At 41.3% G+C, this 13,501-nt stretch overlaps 1 protein-coding gene across 2 annotated transcripts; it reads right to left on the reverse strand.

The window, feature by feature from the left end:
- Positions 1-4,278: 4,278 nt before the first annotated feature.
- Positions 4,279-11,865, reverse strand: stc1 (stanniocalcin 1). Of its 2 annotated transcripts, none has more exons than XM_004912554.4 (4): positions 11,687-11,865; positions 9,389-9,528; positions 7,590-7,801; positions 4,279-5,524 (listed from the first exon to the last, which is right to left on the reverse strand). In XM_004912554.4, the coding sequence occupies exons 1-4, from the start codon at positions 11,808-11,810 to the stop codon at positions 5,260-5,262; spliced, it is 741 nt and encodes a 246-aa protein (XP_004912611.1). In that variant the 5' UTR covers positions 11,811-11,865; the 3' UTR covers positions 4,279-5,259. The 2 variants fall into 2 exon arrangements, with proteins under 2 accessions (XP_004912611.1, XP_002932600.1); XM_002932554.5 differs by having other exon boundaries at positions 9,389-9,531.
- Between the last annotated feature and the right edge of the window lie 1,636 nt (positions 11,866-13,501).

Consider the following 13,501-nt stretch of genomic DNA (forward strand, 5'->3'; position numbering starts at 1 on the left):
AACCAGACAGGTGGCAACTCTAAACCAATCCCATTTTTGTTATCTATTTATAAATGACCCCCAATGCTACCAGACACAGGTTTGCTCTGAATCATATCCCTGGCTTACAGTGCTGGACCTAAGGTTGGGGGCACCCAAGGGAGGCCCCACAAACCCCACCTCCCCGATCTGCTTGCAGAACTCGTTCACCAAATCCCCAGACTTACAGACAGGCCCAAACTATGGGAAGGCAGGCAGAAGAGGTACTTAGCAGCACCCCCAACCGTTGCACCCTAGGTACATGCTTCATGCATTGCCCTAGTTCTTTCCCTGCTGGCTTCATATCACTAGAGATACAGGCTGACATGAACACTGCTACCCAGCTTTCCCTGCCTTGCTAGCTGCACTCCTCCACTGTTTCAGCCTGTCTGCTGCAAGTCATATGAAAAAAGATGAATGAAGATGGACCACGTCATTGTCAAAGTCCACTTCCTGTAACTCAAGCCCTGGATAACACTTTGTATTCCCACCTCATTTGCTGGACATTACTTTATAAGCACCTACAATGGTGGTGGCTGTGGCAGGGCAGGTGCTTGATAAGCCATGGGCACTTGGGCGGCAGTCAGCACGCTGTGGTTTTGCATGGATGTCATTAAAGCTGGCACATGGGGACCTCTTGCCGGCAGGGTTTTCCAGCTCTGCTAACAATTGTGGTTAAACTTTCCACTAATCTGTCCAAAAAACGACGCAACATGCGAGCGGGAAGCGATTCAGCAAGAAGGAATTAGCATGTGTCTCCTAAAAGTCACATCCTCTATTGCTTGGGAATGCCAGTTACTCTACTAGAACTTCCTCAAGTCTTTTTTCCAGTCCTGGAAAATGTACTGGTCAGATCTTGAGTTGCCCAAACCACAAACATGTCAGACCCGAGGACATGCAGATCTTGTTAAACTACAATTCCCTGCAGTATCCACCCACCAAAGCCCATTGGACTGAACTGTAGGCTCTTGTAAAACAGTCAATTGGGCTGAGGCTTCTGCTGTTCCAGCAATGAAATCACAAAGCCTTGCCTCCTCTACCTTCCCCAGGATCTTTCACTGGAGTAGGGTAAAAAAAATTGGTCCAATTCACAATGTCATATGCAGCGGTGACATATATATATGAGGATAGAGGGGCATGGGTTTAAGGAACTGGTGGTCATTGGCATCATACAGTAATTGTTTGCAGCAATTGTTTGATGTATACATCAGTTACAAAATATGCAGCCTTTCCATGATTTTTAATGTAATAATATGATTTGGAACAGTTCCCTAAGCCTGGCCCCTACTACTTTGAGATTCAAATAAAATGTAACTGTAGTTGACTGTCCTCAGCCTGCCTTCAGCCTGCAGCCTCCCAATCCCACAATTCCCTGCACACGTGATGTCAATAAGGAAAGTAACAGCACAATGCAAAGTATTGTGGGTTATGTAGTCCCCACCTGCTGTCTGTAAGCTGTGGAGAGGTTGTTACAATTTGTATCATCAATGTTTTAGGCCCTCCTCCCCTGCCAAGATTTCAAATTATGCAGAAAGAGAAGAACTGTTTTGCAGCTGGATATAAAAATAATATTTTACAGTGATAGGTATATTAGGGGTTTCTGTGTCGTTAAGCTGCCCATCCAGGACAGTGCATTTATTTGTTTATATGATGCCTCTTTGTCCATCAAAGCATTCACATCAGTAACTTAGGCACTACAACCCAGGAACCCCTACCTACACCCCTCTTAGGAAGAAAGGCTAACAATGTTCCAAAAGAGACTTGTAATTAGTGACTGGTACAGTCATATATACATTGATACATTGATATACTTAGAAAACAGAGACAGTCATTCTCAAGAACTTTATTCTACAATAATGCTGTCCAATTTAGCACACTACTTTACAGATCAATCAGCAGTTTCCACGGGCCAGTTCCAAGAGTTCCACCAAAGCAGCACAGAAATGATACGGTTTGTGAAGCCGTGCCCATCAGTCTATCCCAGTAAGACCTAACAGTAGGCATAAACCCTTTATTCCACCCACTTCTCTCCTACCTACCCACTGTAAGACTCTGAAGTATTGACTTTCTCTCCTTTATGTAAAACCTGTCCTCAGCCTGCCTTCAGCCTGCAGCCTCCCAATCCCACAATTCCCTGCACACGTGATGTCAATAAGGAAAGTAACAGCACAATGCAAAGTATTGTGGGTTATGTAGTCCCCACCTGCTGTCAAATGAGTGCATTTTAAGTAGTGGAGGAAAAGCATTTAGTGTGAATGCATTGCCTTTTATCATTAATAAAAGTGAGTCAAAGAACTTTACAGTAGATGGGAATAAAGTAGATTCTCTTATTATGGCACCTTAACACAAATGTAACATTTTTAGGAATGCAAATATTTACTCAACAGAAAAAAAAAAACCCTATACCCACAGGCAGTATAAAACTGCAGATATATCCCTGATTCAATTATAATACAGTGTATAGCTTCATCAGCATTTTTTGTCCACGGTTGCCCAATTACAATTAATGGCTTGTATCTTAAAGCATTTCCATTGGCAGCCAACATGTTTTATTTCAAGGGCAGGCTTTCTATAAGCTTGCTCAGAGCATGGATATACTGCTCAGTATTCCAAAATTAAAAATTGGGATAGTCTGGTCCCATTTATGTTTACATAAGTCTCTGGTCCATTTGGTATTTATTATTTCTGTTTGCTGACTTACCAAACCCTTACCTGATAGCAGTAGGGTCATTTATCACTGGACAAATTTGTCCGTGGGCAGTAATCCATGGCAACCAATTAAATTGTTGCAGTCATTGTTCTACCTGCAGCTGGCTGAGAAAGGCCAATCGCTGATTGGTTGCCATTGGTTACTGCCCATGGGCAAATTGTGTCAGTGTATGGTGTGGCCACACCAAGCCCATTAAAACCTAACTCTTCTTTTGACACCTGACATAAAATCCCTTGATAATTCAACTATTGCATTCCTATGATGTTCTTCTTAGAGAACTGTATTTTACTACCTTTCTACACTTCACCCTCTTCTACACAGATTCAAAGTAAACATCTATTTATCTCACCATGCCTCAGGGATCCCTGACCTTTTTTATCTGTGAGCAACATTCATATGTAAAAAGACTTGGGGAGCAACACAACCATAAAACATGTTCATGGGGGTGCCAAATAAGGACTGTTATTGGCTATTTGGCAGCCCCTATATGGACTGGAAGCCTACAGGAGGTTCTGTTTGGCAGTTCATATGGTTTTTATGAAACCAAAACTTGCCCAAAAGCCAGGAATTCAAAAATAAGCCCCTGCTTTGAGGCAACGAGGAGCAAAATCCAAGGGGTTGGGGAGCAGCATGTTGCTCAGGAGCCACTGGTTGGGGATCACTGCCCTATGGGATGCTCCCTGTGCAAATATCTCCACTGGCTCCCTACCTCTGATCCAAATGAATTGAAGCTACTAAAACTATAATTCAAGGCCCTTAAAAAAGGAGACACTTTCTTACATCTTACATTCTTCATGCTGCCTACGCCATGAGTAGGGTTGCCATCTTTTCTGAAAAAATACTGCCTTCCATATATTTTTTTTTATTTCCTATGAAAGCACTGGCATCAGGTGACCAGGCCTGTAAAATACTGGGCAGGAGGCAACCCTAGCTGTGTGTCTGACCTTATTTCTTTTCTTCCATCGTTACTTTGTCCTATCATTGTCTGCAAGATTTCTGTTGAGCTTCTAGCTGACTCTGTAATTCCTTATATAAAGGAGTCTTCCTTCAACTCCAAATGCTCACAGAAGGCACTGTCACCACATGGAATCACCAAACCAAGTCAAAAAGACCATAATGAATAATTACATCTTCTCTGGAACAACTTTAGGTGTTACTTGCCAAAACTAAATTAGATCTGTTGGGCAGGTTTGAAAATCCAGTGTGACAAAGACCACATCAGAACATTGATGCTGCCCTTGTCAGAAGTTGCTCCCTTGATCCTTGGGCGGTTACCAAACAAGTGAAATCCAATGGTCTCAATGGCCAGCTTTAGGGTTCACACAAGTAGAAGCAGCCACAGTAGCTATTACTATTGAGTAAATTCCAGACTGTTGCCTCCATTAGGACTGGTCACATTTTTGGAACCCTGAACCCAGCCCAATTTACTTTATTTTAATGGGCCAAGCAAAGGTCTGTGGGTGGAGCTCAGCTACAGGCAGAGGGCACTGATTTATGAATGCAGCACTGTGTTGTTAAAAGTCCTGTGAAATAACTATTGGGAGAGTGCAGAATGATAAATATATAATTTATTTCTCGGGTATTTGTTTAATTAACAATGAAACAATTCAAGTTCACTAATACAACAAACTCTTACTCCCACTGTAATGCCCTAATTGTTTTCAGTAGCATTTGTCCCTTTAATGGCAGCTCAACAAGTGGAGGCCTGTATGTTCAGTCTCCCAGCAATAACCAGCAGAAATAGTAATGTTTCCTTCCCTGATGGTTGTATAATGGTATAGTATCCATTATGAAGAAAGGTTACAAACTGGTTTATGGTATGGCCTTTAGGTTGATGGCACACATTTTATTCTGGGGGAGTTAAATATCTAAAACATGGCAGCTGACACTGACAGGTATGGAAACCAAATTCAGGTTATGGTGCCCAAATTCATCAATGCCGCTTCTGATTCTTCACAATAGGAAATGCATAATAGCAATGGCGCTAAAGATTTCAGCCCAATAACGCTTACTAGAATGATTTTTGGGCTGAAAAGCACCAGTACCATTATGTCACCAATGTCCTGTTGAAGTAAATGGGAGGTGGCAGTGGTGAATATGGGTGTTTCTCCACCCTGCCCAGTCTGTGCCCTTATCAATTTTATAAAGGATAATATCACTGATTTGCCTAGGCCCTGCCCAGTTTGCTTAAAATTCTTCTGCAAAAAGTCATCATGATAATAATTCAGTATTTGGTTATAGTCACTATTTTATTGTGGCCTTGTAATGGCCATGAAGCTGTAGGGTCGGCCAATTGCAATTGAAATGTGTAGGTATTTAACTGTAAGTGCTTTCCATGCCCAGTTGCCTGAGCATCATGGAATAAAAGGCATCTGCGGAGATTTATATAAATACATATTCTCTATATACTCCAATACTGTAATCAGCTAACCTGGGGCCTAAGATTGCATTTAAAACATAATTTATATCCAGTAAGGGGGAAATCTTCTATTTCTAAAGCCTTCCAAGCTTGGCTTTCAGCTCCAGCAATGCTAGTCGTCTTCTGCAGATCCCTGAGTGTCAGTAACTGAGCTTTCCCCTCGGAGATTACGGAGGTATATCCGCAACTTCTGGGGCTCAATATTTCTCTTACGGTTAAAGTCCATTCGGGGCTGGATGTGGGAGCACTTATCGCCGTGCAGGACCTGGAAGAGGCTGGCTAGATTGGGTCCGATCTGTTCCATCAGATTGCTCCTCACAGCAGAGACAGTTTCTTCATCGCAGTCCAGAAGGCTACGCAGCAGCGTGTTATAATATCTGCATCAGGAGGAAGGATAAAGGAAGCATAAAGCCATTGCCCAGACCCACAATAAATTTGAAAATCTCAATGTTTTTACTGTTCTGTATAAATGACATATTATATTTAAAGCACTAAAAGCCAGAAGTGAATCTGAAGCCCCATTTGATGCAGCTAGAGTAGGTGGAAAGCAGCATCGGACTGGGTGCCAACCCAGACCCGCTCCCCTTTGACTTCAAATCGCTGCTGCATCAAATATTACAAGGTATGAGCAAGAGGGGCTTGCAGCACGACTGATGGGGGGGTGGTGAGGGGCCTGGGTGGGCCCTGAGGTGGCAACCCCGGACCCCCCCAGTCCAACTCTGGTGAAAAGCTGGCTACAAAATACTGGTAGGTTAGCCCATATCCTAGCACATTTATATATATAGACTGGATCAATGCTATAGGCTGCAGAGCCAAATAGCATGATAAAATGTATTACCCAGTGAAAGCACTGAGCAATAAATACATAACTCTGGGAATACATAACTCCCACTGATTCCCAAGAAAGACATTAGAAACATATTGGGACTTTTTTCAGCCAGCTGCAGGTAGAACAATGAATGCAACAATTTTATTGGTTGCCATGGGTTACTGGGTTTGCACCCCAGCAGGACCATTCCCTGCTAGCTCACACACAGGGTCAGACTGGCCCACTGGGACACATCCTGGTGGGCCACGATCCTGTTAGGCCCTTTTTTTCTGCCTGCAAGCCATATGACTATGGAAAGATTTAAAGTGAAACTCCACACAAACACAACTTGAGCTTTTTGAAAAAATATGCAGCCTTTTCATGATTTTAATGTAATAATATGGTTTGGAACAGTTCCTTAAGCCTGGCCCCCTGTTCCCCTGCTGATCTGGCTGACTGCTTTGAGACTCAAATAAGATGTAACAGTAGTGGACATGTCCTCAGCCTGCCTTCAGCCTGCATCCTCCCAATCCCACAATTCCGTGCACACGTGATGTCAACAAGGAGAGTAACAGCCCAGTGCAATGCATTGTGGGTTATGTAGTTCCTGTATGCTGTCTGTAAACTGTGGAGAAGTTGTTACAGTTTGTAACATTAATGTTTTAGTCCCTCCTCCCCTGCCAGGATTTCAAATGATGCAGAAAAAGAAAAACTGTTTTGCAGCTGGATTTTAGCATACTTTTATATTTTTTGAAGAAACAGATTACACTAATAGGTGTATTAGGTCTATCTGTGTTGTGTGAGGCTCTATTTTTGGTTTGTAACAAGAGTTAATCTGAAATTAATCTGGCTTCTGGAAAGTAAGTAGCTAAGTAGTGGGGCAGTGGGAGGAAAAAGGATTTCAGTGTGGCAGTGGCTGGGTGGTGGGTCCTTGAATTGTTACCCGACGAGCCCCGGACACCCCAGTCCAATGCTCTCACACATACGAATAAAACGGTTAAGTACTAGAAATATCATATAAATAATGTTGGAAATAGGCAAGCTTTGTCTCTGGGAACAGAAAAGCATGCAGTGACATTGGCAGACGTGTAGCCCAAGCCTTGCGTAACATGATGTATAATATATATATATATACTGTATATGATACTGTAATCAATGCCAGTATCCCAGTTGAGCAAATAGGATGTTATGACAAGCTCTTTGTATCATTTCTGTCCCAGAAGGCAAATAGGAAACCTGCTGAAAATCACAATGGAAAAGTTGCAACAGAACCAGTTACATCACTCGACTTGATGCTGCGGCTCCAGCTGAGTCACTAATTCTTCTGCCAAACAGTGGGGGATTGGGTAGGGGCGACACACCCAGAATACATAGGGTTTAGGTGTGGAGTGTGCACTATGGCAGCTACCTTAAAGTGTACAGAAACAGCCTTGAGGTTTCAGCCTGTAGCCAGTCTCTGTCTAAAAGAAGCCTATGGTCTGGTTTATGGAGTCAATGAGTTTTAACAGAAAAAAAGCAAATCAGTAAAAAATGAAGGATTATTTACTCCTTCATTAGACTGCAGCTTTCTGAATAAAATAGATCTCTGTGTACAAGTGCCAGGTTTGATTGAACAAGGCAAGGACCAGACCCACCTGTTGGAGAAGTGCTGCGGGAGATGCACCACCTCAGTGATGGCGCTTGGGTTGTACTGCGCCACAGTGCAGATGTCCAGCTTAGTGTAACAGTCCTGCTGTACTTCGGAGATCATCCTCTGTAGACTGGAGCACCTCCTGACGGACAGGAACACCTTGGATGTGATCCCATTGGCTATACACTTTAGGCTTTCCTTCACAAACACCTTGCCCTGTGGTAGGAATGCAAAACAAACATTAGCAGAGCCCATTGCACTCTTGTACCAAGTCAATCAGTTCCCAAGCCAAGCAACACATTCCCACCCCTATATGTATTTTAATTGCTTTGGTATACAGTATATGGTTTCCCATAAGCATGGGCAATATGTTTTTGTATTGCTCTGATACCCAATGGCATAGCTGAGCATGATGCAAATGAAAGGTAGGCATTTCCCCATTCACACCTAGCCAGTCCTTTCATACACAGACAACCTGTTTGCTCTAATATTGGGCTCTATTGTTCAGTACATCTGCTTCTTTGTGTGTTGCACCCACACATTCACACTGACATTGATGGATTTGCCTTCTATCCATACTAGGAAAGCTTTGCATGTTATAGTACATGTAATATATGCCGCACCCTAAAATGGAAAATTAACCCCTCACTAGAACCTACCGAATGGAAAGAAAAAGCGTAAAAAGGCAGCAACTGGAGAGAGGTTTGATATTGATTGGGCACAGCAACCAATCACCAAATGGCCCCACTGGTCAAATGGAACAGGGCTAAAGAAATCAATATTCTGATTGGCTACTATGAGTTACCACTAGTATGAGTTACTACTCTGGAATAAAAATACCTGTTTTGTATGGTCCCAATTGTAAAAAATGACGTGTGTTCTAGGATCCAGTAGTGTTGTTGGAAGAGAGGGAATTAGTGTGATCTGTGTAGGAGGCTGGAGAGGTATTGATAGCACAATGGCAACTAGAGACTTTACCATAGGCTTGTACATTAAATAATTCAGCGTATGCAAACCCATCTCAGTTCTGTAATGCGGCTGGGCAAACGGTAGCCTAGAGAAGTTGTTAAACTTTAAATACCAGCATGCCTATGATGGATAAAGGGGTGAGGGTGAGAGCATGTGAATTGTAGGTCACTGGGGCTTTTGCTTCTAGGATAGAATAATAGAAAATGCTATCCAAATCTGGTACAATTTTTACGTCAGGTCATCTGGCCTTTGGGATGGACACACCCTGGTCAGCATCTGACTTTGTATAAGGCAGGGGCTGACTTCCAAAATGCTACCTTTTATTGTCTGACTAGTTAGATTAAAAAATGTGAGCATTTGGAACTGCTTGGGTCCCATGGATACCATGCCATAAGCAGGGATCTGAATGGTCCCAAAAGCTTGCATTTTTAAATCTACTTAGTTAGCCAATAAAAGGTATCACCTACTCAATATTTTCTGGTTTTGTTCTATGGCTGACACAGTACAACACTCTGCTACTACTTCCAATTGCTGATTAGTTGCTAGGATAATACGGCTCCTGCTCCACCTTTTGACACTAAAGGCATGGAAATATATGCACATAAATAAAAAATGGACATTTTATTTATTCACCCAATAATTTTGAAATTAATTAAAATTTGAACTAATTAGCACTGCAAGTAGAATACAGTGTTACACATATTCTTTATATATAACAACAATGCCCCCTGTCATTTGAACTGAAGAAGCCACTTGGTTGAGTGGTGAAACGTTTTCAAGAAAAACTCCAGTTGTTTTAGACTTAATTCTACTAGATAATGCCAAGAAGGGTACCTGAGTGTCAAACTTGGCAGCACTGTAGAGAAAAGCCTTGCAGATGTCATACAATCCGTCTGTGTCACAGGTGGAGTTCTCCAGGCAGGCGAAGGCTCCGCATCCCACTTGCAGTGCTCCATTCAGGCAGCGAACAACCTCTACTGTAATAAAAAAATACACATTTTATTATATGCCGGGGTTGACAAGTACGCTTTAGCCCTCTGGTATTGGGCAATATCAAGTGAATTTGCACCAGTAGGGCTGTGTTTTACTGGCATGGCAGGGAAGGTTTGAAACATCTCCAATATAAATATTCCAAGTCAGGGATTGCAGGCTGTAGCCTGGCGAGAGGTTAGTACCCCTTAGGTAGGGTACCATGACAAACACTGATTATAGTTTCCGAGGCCCAGAATGTCTCATGGTATGAATAGAGATCACAGGACATGTACAATGGCTTAAGTTACAGAATAGACAGTGTCTATGGGAAGGGCTCATTTAGAGCAACTCTGCAGCGCCTGCTCTGCACCAGCCACCTAATCCCATCAGCTGTGAGAGGCCGGAGCATAGGGTTTCCCGTGCATAAAATACAGCTGTTACCAGATCAGCTTAGGGGCCCCTTCCCCCTGCACAAATGCATGCTGTGTCATATGTCTCTATAGTGTAGAACTGCACTCACCTACATCCCTCATGCCTTGCATGGCCAGACCACAAATGAATGAGCACAAATGTTTTACCAGCCCTGCAGCTCAGCTTGATGGGACCATTCAGCACAGTCACAGCAGGTGATCATTTGGATGTGGTGGCTGAGGGGGGCTTGAAACCCATTTACTGTTTAGCTGCCTATCATTAACCCCAGTTGGGTGCATCAGGCAGAACTTCAGCGACACACAAATGCCATATGAGACAAAGGAATTCTATTTCGTTATGGCTAAAATACTGTTCCAGACCATTAGGCATGCCATGGATGCTGCTAGCGGAACACTGTGCCCACTGAGAGCCAACCTCACATCACACACCCAGCAGCAAACTGGCCATGAACAGGTTTTTCCACCAAATGCTGGCAACTATGCAAGAATTCCGGCATTCAAAATTAACCCTATTGCTGCTGGAGAGACTGCATGGGTGCATAGGTGAGCGCAGAGGGGATTACTAATATCTGGAATTCTCCATCCTCTGTCCTTAAATGTGGAACAGTGACTTGGCACATTCATTTCTTTAACTTCATTTGTATATACCTTAACCTTTTCTTTTTAACTGGCAGAACTGAGAAACAGTTCATAAACCTATACTAATCTATATAAGACAGATGGACTGTTGGGAACATACTCCATAAATAATATAGAAGATAGATAGATGATATATAGATAGATATACAGACAGACAGACAGAGACCATATATCAAACCCATATATAATAGACAATACATATAATGCTTGATATACTATTTGGAATAAGACAGAACCCATATATAATAGAGAGTATATATATATATATAATCACTAATATACTATTGCGAATAGGACAGAACCCATATAAAATAGAGAATATATATATATATATAATCTATGATATACTATTGGGAATTGGACAGAGCCCATATATAATAGAGAATGTATATACAATCTATGAGATACTATTGGGAAGAGGACAGAGCCCATATATAATAGAGAATATATATATATATAATCACCAATATACTATCGGGAAGAGGAAAGAGCCCATATATAATAGAATATATATATAATCACCAGTATACTATTGTGAATAGGACAGAGCCCATATAAAATAGATAATATATATATATAATCACTAATATACTATTGGGAATAGGGCAGAGCCCATATATAATAGAGAATATATATATATATAATCACCAATATACTATCGGGAAGAGGAAAGAGCCCATATATAATAGAATATATATATAATCACCAATATACTATTGGGAATAGGATAGAGCCCATATATAATAGAATATATATATATATATATATAATCACCAATATACTATTGGGAGGAGGACAGAGCCCCTATATAATAGAATATATATATAATCACCAATATACTATTGGGAATAGGACAGAGCCCATATATAATAGAGAATACTATATAATGACTATTACACTTTTGGGAAACTCTAATGGCTAATAGTGGCCAACACTCCCATGTGTTAGGTCTAATCGCACTTATGGCCACATTGCCAATTGCAGGCACCCAGTGGAATGCGATGCAGTCGCCAGACCGCCCCCCCCAGTTGCCAGCTGACAGCAGTCACGTCTCCCCTCCCCCCCCCCCACCATGTCTGTGCCCTCTCACCTGAGCTGTGCGGTGCCAGCCTGCCCTTCCTGCTGCCCAGCTGGGAGTCGTTGGGCTCGGAGTCATAGGAGGCGCTGGCACTGAGCAGCAGCGGGAGCAGGAGCAGCGCGGTCACGTGGTTCATTCTGTGGGAATCTGTGGGACCCTCTCTGCAGGGCGGTGGGTCACGTCTCCTGGCTTTTATGCACCGAACTTATCAAGTACAGGCATCGGCAGCCAATGGGAAGCGCTTGTCACGCAACCAATCAAAGCCCATGGTCATTCATTAAAAAATCCGGATCCCCCTCCCGAAGATTTCCCAGCCATTAGGACCACCTGGTTGGGTGCTCTCATTTCCTGGCACTCGGGCAAAGGGTGACAGCTTTAACCTCTCCAGTGCCGGAAGGTAACACGTGTGTTGGACTCACTGTATGAGCCGGAGCTGCCTCCTAATGGCATTAGCCAAGGGTGCTGCCCATATGCCCATGTGTATATGTATATAGCTAAGCATTCGCAGGATGGCACCCCGCCTTGGCTATGCCCTTTGTCATTCTGTTAGTGCCACTGGCTAGCAACAGGACATAGGATGTGCAATATCAACATATTCATTTGGCTTGCTTATATATATAGCCTTTATTGGTCCATACACAGGTATCTGTCTGTCTGTTTATACATGATCTCTGTCCTAGTTATACATGATGTATATCATCTGTCTATCTATCTATCTATCTATCTATCTATCTATCTATCATCTATCTATCATCTATCTATCTATCTATCTATCTATCATCTATCTATCTATCTATCTATCATCTATCTATCTATCTATCTATCTATCTATCTATCTATCTATCATCTATCTATCTATCTATCTATCTATCATCTATCTATCTATCTATCATCTATCTATCTATCTATCATCTATCTATCTATCTATCTATCTATCTATCTATCTATCTATCTATCATCTATCATCATCTATCTATCTATCATCTATCTATCTATCTATCTATCTATCTATCTATCTATCATCTATCATCTATCTATCTATCTATCTATCATCTATCTATCTATCTATCATCTATCTATCATCTATCATCTATCTATCTATCTATCTATCATCTATCATCTATCTATCTATCATCTATCTATCTATCTATCTATCTATCTATCATCTATCATCATCTATCTATCATCATCTATCTATCTATCATCTATCATCATCTATCTATCATCTATCTATCTATCATCTATCTATCTATACATGATGTATATCATCTGTCTATCTATCTATCTATCTATCTATCTATCTATCATCTATCTATCATCTATCTATCTATCATCTATCTATCTATCTATCATCTATCTATCTATCTATCTATCTATCATCTATCATCATCTATCTATCATCTATCTATCTATCTATCTATCTATCTATCTATCATCATCTATCTATCTATTTATCTATCATCTATCTATCTATCTATCTATCATCTATCTATATCTATCTATCATCTATCTATCTATCATCTATCTATCTATCTATCTATCTATCATCATCTATCTATCTATCTATCTATCTATCTATCCTCTATCTATCTATCTATCATCTATCTATCTATCTATCTATCATCTATGATGTATCTATCATGTATCTATTTGTCTGTCTTTCTATCATCTATCTATGTATCTATCTGTCTTACGGTCTATGTATCTATCTATCTATCAATCATCTATCTATCTATCTATCTATCTATCTATCTATCTATCTCTATCATCTATCTATCTATCTATCTGTCTTACTGTCTATCTATCTATCATCTACCTATCATCATC

Source organism: Xenopus tropicalis, chromosome 3, assembly GCF_000004195.4.
Source record: "Xenopus tropicalis strain Nigerian chromosome 3, UCB_Xtro_10.0, whole genome shotgun sequence".
In the NCBI taxonomy this organism is placed as follows: domain Eukaryota; kingdom Metazoa; phylum Chordata; class Amphibia; order Anura; family Pipidae; genus Xenopus; species Xenopus tropicalis.